Source organism: Loxodonta africana, chromosome 8, assembly GCF_030014295.1.
Source record: "Loxodonta africana isolate mLoxAfr1 chromosome 8, mLoxAfr1.hap2, whole genome shotgun sequence".
In the NCBI taxonomy this organism is placed as follows: Eukaryota; Metazoa; Chordata; class Mammalia; order Proboscidea; family Elephantidae; genus Loxodonta; species Loxodonta africana.
In genome coordinates, this window is record NC_087349.1 from 60773273 (window position 1) to 60791169 (window position 17897).

The 17897-nt window shown below is 40.5% G+C and overlaps 1 protein-coding gene across 1 annotated transcript in view; it reads left to right on the forward strand.

Annotated features, from left to right (window-relative positions):
* The window catches only part of CDK14 (cyclin dependent kinase 14), a 687166-nt gene that overhangs the window by 483569 nt on the left and 185700 nt on the right, over nucleotides 1–17897 (forward strand). Inside the window, exon 11 of the mRNA XM_010587282.3 lies at nucleotides 15543–15606. Within this exon, the coding sequence (XP_010585584.1) occupies nucleotides 15543–15606 (64 nt within the window). The remainder of the gene's footprint in view (nucleotides 1–15542; nucleotides 15607–17897) is intronic.

The following is a 17897-nucleotide window of genomic DNA, read 5'->3' on the forward strand; positions in this document are numbered from 1 at the left end:
CCTGGAGGGCTCTGGGGACCATGGTCTCAGGGAACATCTAGCTCAAGTGGCATTACACATTTTATAAAGAAAATATTCTATATTGTACTCTGGTGACTAGCGTCTGGCGTCTTAAAAGCTTGTAAGTGGCCATCTAACATACTCCACTGGTCTCACCCACCTGGAGCAAGGGAGAATGAAGAAAACCAAAGACACAAGGGAAAGATTAGTACAAAGGACTAATGAACAGCAACTACCACAGACTTCACCAGACTAAGTCCAGCACAACTGGATGGTGCCCAGCTACCACCACAGACTGTCCTAACAGGGATCACAGTAGAAGATCCCAGACAGAAGTAGAGAAAAATGTAGAACAAAACTTCTAACTCACACACACACACACAAAAAACAGACTTACTGGTCTGACAGAGACTGGAGAAACCCCAAGAGTATGGCCCCCAGACACCCTTATAGCTCAGTAATGAAGTCACTCCTGAGGTTCATCCTTCAGCCAAAGATTATACAGGCCCATAAAACAAAATGAGACTAAATGGGCACACCAACCTAGGGGTGAGGACAAGAAGGCAAGAAGAGACAGGAAAGCTGGTAATAGGGAACCCAGGGTCAAGAAGGGAGAATGTTAACATGATATGGGGTTGACAACCAATGACACAAAACAATATGTGTATTAATTGTTTAATAAGAGACTAGTTTGAGCTGTAAACCTTCATCTAAAGTATTAAAAAAAAAAAAAAAGATTTACAGCCTGGGAAACTCTGTGGAGCGATTCTCTTCTGTCCTGTGGGATCACTATGAGTCGGAATCAACTCTCAGTGTCAATGAGTTTGGTTTTATTTACTTATTTACTTATGTTTGGTAAAGAGATAATAAGGTCCATGCTGCACTTGTAACTTGTCATTTTTACATGATGCAGTTTTCCTTCCGTAATCATGGATGGGGAACCCTGGTGGTGTAGTGGTTAAGAGCTACGGCTGCTAACCAAAAAAAGGTCCGCAGTTCAAACCTACCAGGCACTCCTTGGAAACTCTGTGGGGTAGTTGTACTCTGTCCTTATAGGGTCGCTATGAGTCAGAACCAACTCAATGGCAACGGGTAATCATGGGCATAAACTTATAGACAGCACAGGTGTTACCAGTGCTACAGTGAATAGATAACATTCCATTCATACCGTGGAATAGTCACACAAGGGGTTGGATGAATCTCAGCCACCGAATGTTATGTGAAAAAAAAAAAATTACCAAAGATAGCCTACACAATTATATCTTTTTATATAAAATTTAAAATAACGAAAATAAAAATACTCTTTTTATAATCTTTATGAGGACAGTATAATTTATATAAAAAGGAAAGGGAGAGACTAATGACAGTGATTCAGGACGGAGCTTCCTTCAGGTGGGGAGGCCAGGAGATCACATGAGGCCTGAGCCACAGGGTTAGAGGTGGGCTGCTGTAAATGACCTTGTGCTTGCATGGGGTTGCAAGTTCATGGGTGGTTATCACATGAATTAAAACAAAATTCTGTGCACCTGGTCCAAAGAAAGAAAAAATAATACTTTCTTTTCTCTTTGGTTTGAGGGATAAACACTTCTGTTACATTTGCCGGGATAGCTATATATGAATGTTAGTCCTTGACTTTGAAACGCAACTACATCAGGTAAGTCAGCAGAAGCACGGCAACACTTAGCTGTGAGGTCGCCTGGTCGACCACTCCGTTGTAGCCTGTCAGCCTTTGCTGGCCTTGGTATGTAAGCAGTTTTAGGATTCAACTGAGATGAAATAACAGGCCTATTAACAATGTTTCACTGAATACATCTGAGTAATGAGGTGGGGAGGGGTCCAGACAAGGGGTCTGAAATATGGATTGTGTCTTGGTTCTGCTCCTGTTTACTTGAGGCTCCTAGGCAGGCCCCCTCTTTGTGCTATGGTTTTCTCATCTTCAACGTAGCAGCTATTGTCCTGTCTCATTGGGATAACGCACAACTTGTATGAAATAATGGGTGCAAAAATGCAAACGGTAAAACGTTTTATGGGAAGTTATTGCTGTCAGTAGACATGTTGCCACAGCCTTTTGTTTATTTCATATATATACGTATGTATACATCCTTTCCGAGTATCACTTATAAATAATATTTTGTAAATGTTTTTTTTATTCTGTAGTAAGCTGAATAAAGGCCACTCAAAATATCATGTCCTAATCCCTGGAACCTGTAAATGTTATGTTATTGGGAAAAAGAGTTTTTGCAGAAGTGAAAACAGAAAACAGTAAGAGGAAAAAGAATGAAAATACAGTTGGAGGGAAAACATTTGCAATGAACTGCTTTCTTTACAGAATTTTCCAGCTTATGCAAGCTAAGACCATTTTATGGAGTAATTTCAAATGCATTTTTGAATTTTCCTCTAGTGTTCGTTCATGTACTGAAATCTTTTGTGGCCCTCTGGATCTTGGCCAAAGACCTTTTTTTTAAAAAAATCTGTAAACCATCTAACTGAACTGAGAGAACTCAGAGAGATTGCCTAAATTGGACCAGTCAGTGCTCCCGACCCTGGCTGACGTTAGACTCATCGGGGAGGTTTAGAAAGTCCCACATACCTGGGCTTCACCTCAGACCAATTAAATCAGAATCTTGGGGTGGGTCCTAGTCATCAGTATTGTTTTAATGCTCCCGGGATGATTTCTGTGTTCAGCCAAGGTTGAGTCCTTTACCTTCTAAACAGGTGAGTTGAACTCATTTTTAATAAAACTCTAAGAGCTGGCCTTTACTTATTTGGGTTCCTCTTCATTTAAACCTTTGCTGTGTTCAAAACTCTGCATAATATTTTAGAAACACTGTCTCCTTCAATCCAGCATTTTCCGCTGAACCGCTGTTTTAATCTTCAAGCAGCTTTCCGAAGCCCTGGCAACTTTTCATTTTCTCGATTCAATGGCTCCCCCTGCTGGCCTTTCGGAGGCAGAGTTCACCACAGAACCTCACTGTTGTTCTCTGCATTTTAAAACACAACCCAGAATCACAGCATTTTAAAGTAGTTTTTTAATCCCACTTCCAACCTGTATGCCATTGCCAAAAACCAACAATCAGAACGCTGTGATCCCTTATCTAGTGGTAGTTGAGTTAAGCTTGGGGAGAGATGGAAGGCAGGAAATGTGCGCGCGCACACACGCACACACGCACGCACACACACGCGCACCTACCTTTCCTATCTCGCTACTAGAAAATATTCTGATAGCAGCATATAATTGTGCTAGCTCCCTGCAAAATAATTAGCATCGATAATACTCTGGATGGAAAAAGGGGAAGAAAAGCTTCATCCAAACTTACTCTGCCTTCCTTCTTATACCCTTTTCCTTATCAACTCACTTCTCCTTCCCTATGCCTTAAATCATAACTACAGCCAAGTGAAAACAAAGCTAAGTGTATTTGTATGATCTCAATTTATCACCAAAACGCTTTACTGTAGTATTACATCAGAATTTTAGTGCACATGACCATTGTGTTTATGGAGGCAGAATTTGATCCTTATTATGCCTGAATCCAAAATGTGGTGCAGCCCAGCCCTTAGCTGCTGAAACCTCATAAGGCTGCCCATTCCATCTTATACAGCTCTTCTCATTAGATTGCTCTTTTTTGTTGTAAACTAACATTTTACGCTTGTTTCTGGTTTTCTTCAGCACAAAATAAGGCAGTCCTCCATGCCTACTGCAGTACTTTATCTCTTGGTGGTTATGTCTCCCATTCTTTCCTTCTCTTCAAAGGTAAACATTCCCAGAACCGTCATCCTCATGGAACGTGGGGCCATGACCTCCGTCCTTTCTGAATACATTTTATCGAACATCACCTTATTTTTGGCCCTCTTTGTGTACATTCCCTGGCTATGGCACAACAACCCAATATGTCTGAGGTGGTGTATGGTATGATTCAGTGACTGCATCTATATTAATGTTTTATTGCTGCATAGCAATATTACCAAACACATAGTAGCTTAAAATAGCACACACTTATCTTACAATTTCTGTGGATCAGGATCTGGGCCGGGATTCACTGAGTCCTCTTCTTCAGGGCCTCACAAGGCTGTAATCAAGGTGTGACCTGGGCTGCAGTCTCATCTGAGGCTTAACTGAGGAAGGATCTGCTTCTAGGCTGACATGGTTATTGGCAACATTCGGTTTCTTGCAGGCTACTGGACTGAGGGCCTTACTTTCTTGCCAGCTACTGGCCACAGACTACCCTTAGGTCCATGCCATATGGCCTTCCCAGTGTGGTTGCTTGCTTCCTCAAAGCAAAATGGGGGTTTATATCTATTGTAATGTAATCACAGAAGTGACATACCATCACTTTTGCAATATGGTTAGAAGCAAGTCCCGGGCCCACCCACACTAACAGGGCCAGATTACACAAGAACGTGAACACCAGGAGGCTGGTATCATGGGGGCACCTTAGAGTTTGTCTGCCATAGTATCCTTTGATTTCTAGTGGGTAGTCTCATAGAATTTGCCCTCAGCTATTATCCATGAGTGTCTTTTACACAAATTGCTCCATGCCACATCTTCCTAATCTTGAACAATTGATTGAAACTAAGTGCCAGATTTTGCTATCAGATTTCCCTTTGTTAGGTTCAGCCAGTTGTTTCTACCTGACAGTCTTTTTTATTCCTGGCTCAGCCATCAGAATATTACACATCCCTCCTATTTTGTGTCATCTGAAACTGTAAAACATGTCTTTCAACCCTTCCTTCACATCACTGATGAAAATTCTGAAGAGGATGGTACCTAGTGTATGTTTGTGTGTGTTGACAGGGAGAGAGAGAAAGTGGACAAAGCCATGTTCCTAATATAAAGCCTCCTGCTAGAACCTGATCAGTTGGCTATGAATCGTTTAATGCCATTCAAGCCACATTTCTCAGGTCTGATCCACCTGGCAGTAAGTTAGTACTGCTCCTAAGGGATGGTCTTCCCAGTCAAACCTACCTGATTTTGAATTCCAGCTCTACCAGCCTCTACCTGTGCAACCTTGAACAACCAGTTTCACAGGGAATAAACTGTAAAGAAAAAGCACCCAACACAGTAAAAAAAAAAAAAAAAACCACACCAAACCTGTTGCCACTGAGTTATTCCAACTCACAGCAACCCTGGAGGACAGAGTAGAACTGCCCCATAGAGTTTCCAAGGAGTGCCCGGTGGATTCGAACTGCCGACCTCTTGGTTAGCAGACATAGCTCTTAACCACTGCACCACCAGGGTTGCCGCCCAGCACAGTAAGTGTTTAATAAATGATAGCTTGTTTTGTCAAGTCTTGGCTAAACTCAGCATACATTGGAGCTCTTCAGCCTGGTCTGTCTGGTTCTGAGGTAGTTGCAAGAAGCCCCCAACCTCCTGTTCTTTACCGTTAACCCTGACGGTGGGTGTATCTGGTCTTCCCCTTTCCTGTCATTTCATCAGAAAAGCCAACCAGGCCAGAAGTGTAGAAGTCAGTGAGTGCCCATTCAGGTGCCCACTTGGTGTTCCCCAGAACAGCAGCCTCTTCTATTCCTTCTCTAGCCCAGGGGGACCCCCCAAGCAGCTTTCTTACTCCACTTGTCTGATTTTGCCATAGCATCGTGGCACCAATACTTTTAATGACAGTATTTTCCTTTCAGCCAACTCATTTAAAGTACTTCATTTGTTTGAATTACTACAGAAAGTGGAAAGCCTTTATGATTTTCCATAAACAGAAGATCAATGTAAAAATACATGAAATGAAAACGAGTCAGCATTGCTACTAAATCCTGCCTGTATCTTCTTGCGTACATGGAGGGATGTTAGCAAGGGTTTAAAAAACCAGTTGCCCTCAAGCCAGTTCTGACTCATGGCGACCCCACGTGTGTCAGAGGAGAACTACTTCTTAGGATTTTCAGTGGCTGTGATCTTTTGGAAGTAGATCTTCCCAGGCGCCTCTGGATGGATTCAAACCTCCTCAGTTAGTGGCAAGGCCTTAGCTGCTTGAGCCACCCAGCGACTCCTAGCAAGTGTTAGAGAGGTCTTAAAAAGGAGAAGCTGAGACTTTCTCTTTAACGTTCTCAAAAGTATTGGAAGAGAATGGAAAAGGGAATAACTCTCATAATGTAAATATTATTTAATGCCTCATCTATGTCCTAAAATGATCTTTGGTGTATTGTCTTGGTCATCTAGCGCTGCTGTAACAGAAGTACCACAGTTGGATGACTTCAACAAAGAGAAGTTTATTCTCTCACAGCCCATAGGCTGGAAGTCCAAATTCAGGGCACCAGCTCCAGGGGAAGGCTTTCTCTCCCTGTCCGCTCTGAAGAAAAGTCCTTGTAATGTGTCAGTGTTCCCTTAGTCTGGGAACATCTCAGCACAGCAACCTCAGGTCCAAAGGATGGGCTTTGTTCCAGGCACTGCTTTCTTGGTGGTATGAGGTCCCTAACATCTGCTTGCTTCCCTTTCCTTTTATCTCTTAGGAGATAAAAGGTGGTACAGGCCACACCCCAGAGAAACTCCCTTTACATTGGATCAGGGATGTGACCTGATCAGGGTGTTACAATCCTAGTGTAATCCTCTTTAACATAAAATTACAATCAGAAAATGGAGGACAACCACAGAATCCTGGGAATCATGGCCTAACCAAATTAATAAACACATTTTTTAGGGGACATAATTCAAGCCATGACAAATATATATCCCACACTTTGGGAAAAGCTGCTTTAGACCAATACTTCTGCTGCTGGAGTTAGAATCACCTGGGCAGCTTTTACAAAGAGCTGATTTAATGGTTCTGGGCTGGGACCAAGCCAGAGATCATTTTAAAACACTAATGCTCAATGGGAGCAGTACAACACCCTGGGGCCATTTTGGAAACCATTGGGAGTATTTGTAGTTTTCACCTTGATTAGGGGGTAATACTGAAAGGTTGGTGGTTCAGAACCACCCAGGTGCTCTGCAAGAGAACAACCTGGTGATCTGCTCCTATAAAGATTACAGCCCGGAAAACCCTATGGGGCAGTTCTTCTCTGTCACATGGGGTCACTATGAGTCAAGAATTGACTCAATGACACCTAACAACAACACTGACATTTAGTGGGTGATGGCTAGGGGTGCTACAGTCTCAGTACTCTGTGGATATTCTCCACAGTGAAGAAGGAAATGGCCCACCAGACACTCCTGTTAGTGAAATACCTCCTTATAATTATCCAAGACCAGAATTACTTAATATATCTGATTTACGTATAAATATAAGATATAAATAACATAATAAGCCGAATACATATAAATACTGTTTTACATATAACCACAAAACATTTTTGCTCAGTTTTACTATACACTGAATTTTCTAGGTATCCAACTATGTGTTAATCAAGGGAACAGTATATATATATATGTCTTTAAATTTTATCAGTAGTTTCAGAAGACTTTATCATTAGCAGCAATACTACTCATGATATTTGAGTCTCCAGTCCAACCCAGTTAAATTAGTTATTTGTAGCTGTGGCAGTCGCTTCAGTTTACCCTTTATCGTAATCCTGTTTGAGTGGTTATCTATTAAAATGCATATTTTTTTCATGAAGTACATTTATGTGTTCTTCGTGCAATGGTTTTAGTATTATATTGATTTTACTTTTTTACAATTGTGTGTAGGTAGCTTGTAATATCTGCAATATCTGTGAGTTCCATTTCTGGACAGTAAAACGGTGTTATAAAAGATGTGTTATACAAAGGGGGCATTGGGTAGGGCTTCAAACCAGTTCATTCTGGTTCAAACCTCTGCTGAGAGTTTGCATTTCCACCCCAGATATACTGAATCATAATCTACATTTTAACAAGATCCCCAGATAATTCTTGTATATAATACATAATTCTTATATATAATACATTTTTAAAACCACTGCTTTGCTAATGGTTCTGAGAATTGGTCCCTAACCAACAGCATTAGCATCCCTTGGGAACTTGTTAGAAATGCAAATTCTCAGAAGTGGTTCAAACCGGAATGAATGGGTTCAAAGCCCTGACACTGGCTATATGAAGACTGAGCGTCACTGCTTTGAAGGCTTCCAGGTGGTTCCCATGGGCATCAGGTGAGAACCCTGACCTCAACCCTTCCCTGCAGCCTTTTTATTGGCTTCTCTGCTTCTCCTCCAGCCCTGTTTCTTGATTTTTATGAGGCACAAATCTGGTCTCGTCATTCCCCTACTGAACAACTGAGTGACTGCCCTTTGTCTGTGGCACAAAATTAAACTTGGCTTATTATACAAGTCCTCTTGACATAGCTATTGCCTCTTTCTCTGGTCCCTACTTCATCCTTCTCCTTGCTCCACCATTCTGAAGACAATAGTGGATTGCTTAGAATCTCTCTCTTTCTCACACACACACGCACATAGCTCTGTGCCTTTGCACGTGCTATCTCTTCTATGAGTGTTTCTAGTCATCTTTGAAGTCTCATTTTTGATGGTTTGTTTTCTTTTAAGCCACCCTGTATCCCTTCTTCCTTGGCTCCCACTGTACTTTTCACACCCTTCATTTGAGCAATCTGTCTTTCTGGTTTGCACACTAGTCCCTCCCTCCAGATTGCACAACTCCCAGGCAGACATTTATGATTTTTGTCTTTAAATTTCTATACCTAGGAAAGGCTGTTCATGTTGTCATATTTCAGTACACTTCTATTCATTACATAAATGGGAAAATATAATTATATTTATGTATGAATGTTAACATGTGTATGGTACAAAATTTAAAGGTACAAAAGAATATCCAGTAAAAAGTGAAGCCTCCTTTCACCCGATTCCCAGCCACCCAGTTACCCTCCACAGAGATCATTACTCATTTCTTTCTAAGGTATCCTGTATGTAGTGTCATGAATTGAATTGTGTCTTCCAAAAATATGTGTCCACTTGGCTGGGACATGGTTCCCAGTATTTGTGTAATTGTCCTCCATTTTATGATCTGATGTAATTGTCCTCCATTTCATGGTCTTGTATAATTATCCTCCATTTTATATGTTGTAAATCCTAAACCTCTGTATATTAATGCGGCAGGATTCGTGTGGGGTAGGTCTTAATTTGCACCCTTACTCAAGTCATACCCATACTCAGGTCACACCCTTGCTTGAGTCATACCTTTTATCTTAAAAGATAAAAGGAGAGAGAAATGCGCAGAGAGGAGAGGGACCTCACTACTACCAAGAAAGGAGAGCTGAGAGGGAAGCATGTCCTTTGGATGGCTGTGCTGAGAACCTTCTAGACCCAGGGGAAGATTGATGCCAAGACACATGGAGATCTCCAAGGAACGCTGGACCTACAGACGTTGAAAGTATACAAGGACCTTCTCCCAGAGCTGACAGAGAGAGGAAGCCTTTCCCTAGAGCTGGCACACTGAATTCGGACTTATAACTTCCTAAACTGTGAGAGAATAAATTTCTGTTTGTTAAAGCCATCCACTTGTGCTATTTCTGTTATAGCAGCACTAGATAACTAAGACACCTAGTAATGAGAGTATCTAGAGAAAGAGAGAAAATGAATATTTGATTCAAGTATGTAATTGGCATTTCTGAGGATTTCCACTATGAAATGTGCTCCCTTTGGTCACTTCCCTGTCCTTCATTTCCTTCTCTTTACATCTTTCCCTTCCCCACTGTTAATGAGCAGAAAAACTCAAATTCTGTTTGAAGTTCAAGCAAAGAAGTTTATTAAGGGAGAAAATTTGTGAATTGGGAAACACAGGGTCAAGAGGCGCTCACCACAGTGTTTCACCAGTCAGAGGTTTAAATATTGAAATATCAGGTACTAACAGTGAAAATACTCTGATTGGCTAGCTAAAGTAAGTTCTCCTGATTGGCTGTTTTCAGTAAATCATTAAGGACATGTCCAGGCAAGTTCTTTGTGTAAGAAGGACATGGCCAGAGAACTTCCTTGTGTAAGCACCTTCCTGCATACTAGTTAGTCTACCTTCAACCGCATTCTTCCTGAGAGCAAGCTATCCCTCCCTGGGTGGATTTATCTAAGCATAGCCTGGACTTGCAGGGACTTATCTAAGCATAGCCACATTGTTTGTTTAATTGTCTGCAGGCATTAGGAAAGTAACTTAAAGAACTTAAAATGGAGCCTGAACTTATATCAAGACTCAATATGGAGTTAGGGCTCCAGCTGTAGACTGCAGCCTTCCACAAACCAAGCGCTTTAGATTTTAGGCTCTCATACACAACTTAACACACTCTCCTCTTTCAGCCTCTGTCCTTGCTCCCACTGTTCCCCTCATCTTAAAATTTCCTTCTCATCACCATGCTTGAGGCCATTGGACCCACAAACCTTTCCTTCTCACCTTTGCTGTCCACAGCACATTCATTGTACTGCTTTTAGGCAACTCAAGCCCAAGTACCTATCAACTGTGGCTCTTCTGCATTTCCACTTGGTAGTTGTTTTTCTCGGTAGAGAGAGCACAAGCAGGATAAAATTAGGAAGTTCTGCATTCTCTCTGGCTCATCTATGAACTTTATGCCATCCGTTCCAGAGTGAGGCATAGAATACTGAAGCTGAGGTCTACTGAGCTACTTCACAAGTTTCATTAAGAACTTCTCACTGAGGAACCAGAAGAAAAATTCCAGAACCTAAAGTAGTACAGGAATGAAGCTGTACTTATTTAACAGTTGTAATACATGTGTACTTTTAGAGTTTCAGTTTCAAAATCATAAAAGTTATTCAACTGTTCTCCATTCCCGTCGAATTCATAGCTGTCAGTTTAAAGTCATCAGTGCTATTGTAGAGCACCCATCTCATAAAACTTAAAACCCTGAAGTGGGAACCCAGCACTTTCCATATCACATCATTAGTACATACTTGTATGAATCAGTCTAATTTGCATTTAATAGGGCAGTATTCCTCTCTGCTGGAAGCCTCTCTCTGCTGGAGTCTCTGTTAAAGGCTTCCCTGTCTCTTTAACCCAAGATGGTCTATTAGCAGTCATTGTTCTGCTTAAACTACAGGGCTTCTTCAGGGAAAGCCCATGGACTCCTTCCTGAGGCCTGTATAAAAGCAAAGACTAGGAAACTTGAGAATTGGTAGGACTTTTAATAGTGTGGAGGGGTGTGTAGATATTTCTGACAAACTCTTGTCCTTGGAGGTGTATATTTGAGCCCTGGGCTCCAGAAATTTAGAATTACCTTTTTTTCTCTTATTCGTAAAGTAGATATTCCAGCAAAGAGAACCTCTTTTTCTCACATCTTCCTGTGCCCAACATAGAGGCTGGCGTGAGGGGCAGGATTGGTGCCATACCTGTTGGCATGCAGATGAGCCTGGAGGAGTTCGTAAGTTTGAGGTCATAGAGTCGTAGTTCATTGGGATCAGGCAGTGTAAGCCTCTACTGATGAGATCATCCCTTATTTTCTTTAACAGATGCTATGTAGTCCAGGAAATCACAGAGACACCCTATGGGAACTGTTTATGTATGAACAAAAGGAAGTAAAACCATTTTTAGCTCATATTTTAGCATTTACTTTTTACTACCATATATATGCCAAGGAATTCCTCTATCCAAAATTCCTCTCCCAAGACCCACATCTTTATTTCCAGCTGCCCTTTACATATCTCTATCTTGGTGACCTGCAAGCATTTATTTCTAACATGTAATATGTCTTGACAGCAATGGGTTTTTTTTTGGGTAATGGGGCTAGTATGTCCAGGGAAACCCTGGCGGCATAGTGGTTAAGTGCTGTAGCTGCTAACCAAAAGCTTGGTGGTTCGAATCCACCAGGCACTTCTTGGAAACTGTGGGGCAGTTCTACTCTGTCCTATAGGGTTGCTATGAGTCAAAATCAACTTGATGGCAAAGGTTTTTTTTTTTTTTTTTTTAATATTTCCAGAATTAAACTCATTGACCTTATGCCCCAAACTTGCTCTACCTCCTGTGTTCTTGATTTCAAGAATAATTCCTGCAGAAAGCCCTCGGAGATCACAAAGAAGCAGCTGTAACTTGGACCAAAGAGTTTAGGAAATCTTTCAGGAAAAGGTGACCCTTGAGCTGAATGACACTAGAAAACAAGCAGGAATTAAACTGGCCAGGTCAGGGTCGGGGTGGGGCATTCAGGGAGAAGAAAACACTGTGCAAAGGCATGGGGGCACCAGCAGCGTGATAAATTGCACAACTGAAGGTATTTTGACCTAAGTCTTTTGTTTATAACAAGAATCCTCTGCTGTCACTCCCACCCCTTCTTTACTTGGCAAACCAGTACACAGTGTTCCTTACTAAATTGTCCTCCCCTGCCTTTCTCCCCAAGGAGCCCTGGTGGTGCAGTGGTTGAGACTCAGGCACTCCCTCTTTGGAGCTCTCACCTAGCTCTTCCCACACCTCCGAGAAAACACTTGTTATATTGACGGCAGCTCCTGTTCATCTCTCTCAGCAGACTGGGAGGCCTCAAGGCAGAGCCCAATTCTCATCCTCATACCTTAACGTGACAAACATGATAAGTGTTAGCCAAATGAAGGAATGAACCAGTAAAGGAGCAGGGAGATGTGCAAGCCACGTGCACAGATTTAGGTGAAGGTACTTAAGAATTTTTTGCGTATCTTAGCAGGTCGTTTTAAGACTGAAAATGACCTCCAAAATGATAAGCCTGCGTATTTGCAGATATGAGAGCCACATTTCATTTTAAATGTTCACGGCAAACCAGATGCAATTTTCTTTTTCAGTATTTTATTTGCAAAAGACTATTTTTGAATTTTAGAGAACACCTCGTTCCTTCTTGCGGAATTGATGAGTACATTAATTAATACAAATGAAGATCTGACATCTAGAGGCAGCTCAGGCCCACGTTCCCTCGTGCACAGAAGGCATGTCGTCTCTAACCACACATTTGACCCCAACTGCCTTTCACAAAAAGACTTTTACAGGAATCAAAATTAATTTTTAATTCTTTTTTTCCTCTGCCCACTTTCTGCCCCCTTTGCATTTCCTATGTAAATGATGCAGGACTGTAGGCAGGAGAAGAATTTGGGGTTTGGAATCCAAATAGTCTGCTTTGCAATCACTAAAAAATAAAAAAAAAAAAACTTATGTATTTTCTCTTCCCCATTAATTTTTATGAGATGGCCATAATAATTGATAGTCACTATAAAGATAAAAAAAAAAAAAACAACTGGTGTTAACAGGGCTTTTTTTAATTGAGTAAACTGTTCAGAAACAGGGAGCACCCCACACTGAAGATAGTAACTGAGTTTACACAATTACGAGGCCCTTTTAAAGCTTTTTTTTTTTTTTTTTAAAAGCTTAGATGGATAAGAAGGTACAGGTATGTTGCCCTTCTAAGCTAGCCTCTCTATTCCACCTCCTTAACACAAGTGTTTGGACGTTATGGGGTGCATACCTGTATCTTGTCCTTTGTATTGATCGGTTAATCACATTTAATTGTCCCTTTGTTTTGGGAAAGTTGGTCACTGGAGGCTAAACTGGCTTGTCTTAATTGGATGAGTTGCTAACTCATGCTGATAAGGGAAGCCTGTTGTTTCTTGTAAATGGCTGATTTGTGTTTGGCTCTTGACCCAGGAAACCATTTTAACTCTTAGCTCTGAAAAAATGTTTAACAACTCTTTAAAACAGAAACACTGAAAGTGCATGAGGACAGTATCCATAGAAGACTTTTGTTAACAGACCTTTAGAATCCAGTATAGCCAGAGTAACATCAAGGCTCAAGTTCTGGTTCGACTTTTCATTGTTTATAAACCTTTCAGAAGGTCTATTCCATATATAATGAATTGGGTGTGTTCAAGTTGTGATTTTGTGGATGAAATTTCCACTCTTTAATTGCTAAAGTTTAGTACTATTGTACCCCTTCACCCTTCATGCAAAATTTATCATGAGAACAAAGTGGAATATTCCCCAGATAAGCTGTGTTTGCTGCTTACAAACTTGATTGTCTTCCTCTCTTGGAATGATGGTTAAAAGAAAGGGGGAAATGCCTCTTATTGAGACGCTCATATCACAGTTGTTTATGTCAGAGACAATGTCCTTGTCTCTTCTATCTTATAATCCTTTCAGTCTTCTCCCCTGTCTCCTTCCCGTACCCACCCAGCCCATCAAGAATGGAACCTTGTTTGGGTAGATATAGCTACTGATGTTGGTAATAATTAGTGCTTGGAAAAATAACCCGTTATAGTTTAAAGAAGCAATTGTGTTGTCTCTTTTCTTGATCAGTGAGGAACATAAACACGTGTATTTAACCCTGATTCACCAGAGTAGGAAGCAGTCAGTACAGTACTCACTGTGTGGATGCCACCCTCTGACAACACAGCCCTGTCTCTCCTTATAAATAACACATAAGTAATTAGAGCTCTGTATTGCTTTATTGCCTAGAAGTGCCTGCTGTTTCTCAGAGAGAACGTCATATGATTCATTTCCTTCCAGTATACCTGTCATTCCTCCTCTTTCTTTGCCAGCTTCCAGTTTCATCCACCCTTTTTAACCCATTTGACTATACGTGTTCATCCATCATAGTTTGAGTTACAGCCTCTAACATTGGCTCCCCTGAACTGGGAGTCACTGCGGAAGAAGTGGGTGGATTAGATTCTCCAACATGGCCCCCGCATCCTTGGCCTGACCCATTTTTCTATGGGTGCTTTGAAAAATATTTACTATCTACATAGTGCTTACTATGCGCTAAGCAGTGTTTTCAGCAAAAATGAGATGGGTGTTGTTATCACCCCCATTTTACAAATGAGGCATAGTTATGAATGAGCATAGCTGTTTCTTGCTTATGGTCACATGGCTAGTAAGCAGTAGAGCAAGGATTTGAACCCAAGGAGTGTGTCTCCAGGATTTGGGGACTTCATAGTTCTCCATTAAACTTCATGTTTCTAAACTGGTGGTTTACCGTGATCATTGAGTATAAAAGTGATAGATCACAGAATTGAGAAATGAGATGGAAAATGCCCAGTTACATGTGAGATAGAATTGCCCCTTTAATTCCTTGGCCAGCTTAAGCATTGTGGTGATAGAAAAGTAGTCAGGGGAAGACGATGGAAGTTTGGATACAAAAATGAAAAAGTGTAGGAAGAATATTTTGGCAACGAGAAAAAATAAATGACATAATTAAAGATTTTATCTGTAATGAGCACTGCAACCAATAGAGAATTTGAGTAGTCAAGGCCGTTGATCCTGGTCCTTTGAAATATTATGATGTTCAGAAGAGAGGATTTGGGGGAAGACTTGACAGAATTAGAATCGTTAAATGAGGGGACATGATACTGGAAGGAAGGACAAAAGCTCATGAAAGAATCATGATATGAAGATGACAGCTTATCGTTTGAGTCCTAAGCCTATTTACAAAGCTTGGAGTTGATAAAACAGCAGATTTAACTTATCACATTCAGCTGCATTTGTTAAAACACAGCGATTCATCTTGGGTGGCTCTGTAGCTGGGTTTGTTTTCACTAAAATAAAATCCCTGGCACGTGACAATGGAAAAAAATCCAGAGTTTCATAATATGCAGTGTACTGTTTTTTATACTAGAGAATTTTGAGTGCTTTGGAAATAATAAGCCTGTTCCCACAATTTCCTGCTTTCCACTAGGTTCTTGGAACACCAAATGAGGACACATGGCCTGGAGTCCATTCTTTACCACATTTTAAACCAGGTATGTTCCATTAATTACACATGCTTAAGTGCTTCCTGTATGCAAAGAGTGAATATTTAAAGGCTCCCCCTCAAGCTAATACACTACCTCGAAGAAATTCTGATTACTCTTGCAATTGTGTATTCTGTGTATCAGCAGAGTTGCCCGTGTGCCATCAGAATTTATTTGCCTTTGCCTGTAAAGACAGAATAGTCCGTGGGTGGTGCAAACAGTTAAGCACTGGGCTGCTAACCTAAAAGTTGGCAGTTCCAGTCTACTCAAAAGCACTTTGGAAGAAAGGGTGGGTGATCTACTTCCCAAAAAAATCAGCCATTGGAAACCCTATGGACCACAGTTCTACTCTGACACACATGGGATCACCAAGAGTCAGAGTCGACTTAAAAACAACTTTTTTTTTTTTTTTTAAGATAGTTAATGGCATCCCTCGTGAGAGATCTTCACTGTATGTATTTTGTTTAATTTCACTAGCTAGTTGTGAAATAGCCATTCATTTCCTCATGAGGTAGACCAGCATCCATGTAGATAAGACTAAAATTTAAATTGATATTACAACCCATCTGTGTGACTTCTTGTAATAAAATGAGGAAAAGCATGAAAATATAAAAACATCAAATTTTAATTTCTTTTTTATAAAACTAGTACTATATGGTCAGTTAATTTGAGCTTAAAGATGTAAATATTCTGCATGTCCTATTATGCAGCATTCAATCCTTTTTTAATGTAATACATTTAAAATCCACTGAAATGGAAAACCCAAGAGAAAATATGGAACTTTAAAACTAAGTTGTTGTCACATTTTTCCTGGCCAGTAGGTGGCAGCCATGAAACTTGCAGTCTTAATAATTACTCTTAATAGAAGAGGAGTCTCAAGAACAGTTTAATTTTTATAGGAGGGTTGAAAGGTTTGGAATTAGAAATTTAATAAAATCAGCAGAATGAATTCTTATACAATGATTCTCTTGTTGGCTGTTTTTTTTCTTCTCGTGGTTACAAAAAGGTGAATTATGAAATGCAGACACATCATAAAATTACTGAAAGGAATTTTATGGAAGAGCTCATACTCCATTATTCTGTGAGGGAAATGGTGATGAATAATTTCTGTGAGGGGAGCCAAGTATATTCTCCTTCTCCCCTTCCCCCCTTTGGGGGACTATCAGAATAAATTATCAATCCCAAAGAATGAGTTGGAAAGCTATTTTTATTCTTAATATTTTTTCTGGACATGTACAGTATGCTGAGAATTCTTTTATCTTCCTCTGCTGCCCAAAACACTGTTTGTACTTTTACTGAAAACTCTAAATGACTTGTGTCCTAAAAGACTAGAAATTTAAATTTATGGGAGGTTTTTTGTTGTTGTTGTTTTAAACCAAGCAAGACGCATCTTCTAACTGGTCCACTTGTTCCTAATGGAGTCTAAGTGAAAAACACAGCAGTTTATAAAGGTTCCAGATGTGGGCTGTTAAAGAAGATTAGCTTCCCTGTGTTAGGATCTTAAGTCCTAGGGGGAAGAAAAAAAAAGCGGAAAATGTGGAAAAAATTTTTAAGTGAATAAAGTTAGATACAGAAGAGAACAATTGAGACACTCATTTGGTCTGCCAAGTTTCTGTACTAGAAAACATGGAATAATTTGTTCATTTTAGTGTGAATAGAATTTTTCGTCACCAGGAACATTTAAAAGCATTTATTAGTGTGTTCTGGAAAGTGCTATCATGCATTGCAAATTAAGCTAACTTGTGAGTTTTGTGAGACCAGGGGTGGTGCGTGTTTGGTAGTCAATAAATGTTTGTTGATCTCAATTACATTGGCATTACTTATGTGGCATTGTTTATATGACTTCTGGTAAATATAAATGAAGATATATTATGTTAAGTTATTAATACTATGTATAAGCACCACTATTCAGGATTCATAATGCATGAAAGGCAATGGGAGACCAGAAGAATATCAGTTTATATGGTGTACGCATGGGTGCTGACAAGCCAGAAAGGTATTCCTGGCATGGCCTGTGGATAAGGGCAGATATGATAAGTGCTTCCTGAGCTGGCTTGGGAAAAGTCAAGGGGAGACTAGATAATAGACTGAGGCAAAGGATGCAAATCTGTGAGTGCAGCACTTAACCAGACCACCCGAAAGAGTCTTGGTCTCTTTCTTCACGGACTGCATACTCCAGAGGAAGAAAATACACATTCCCAGAGGAGGAAAATATCAGTTCTAGAGTGCTAATCAAAATGTTTGAGAATCGAGTCCTCTCAGAGGTGCCGTGGAAGAAAGGCCTGGTGATCTACTTTCAA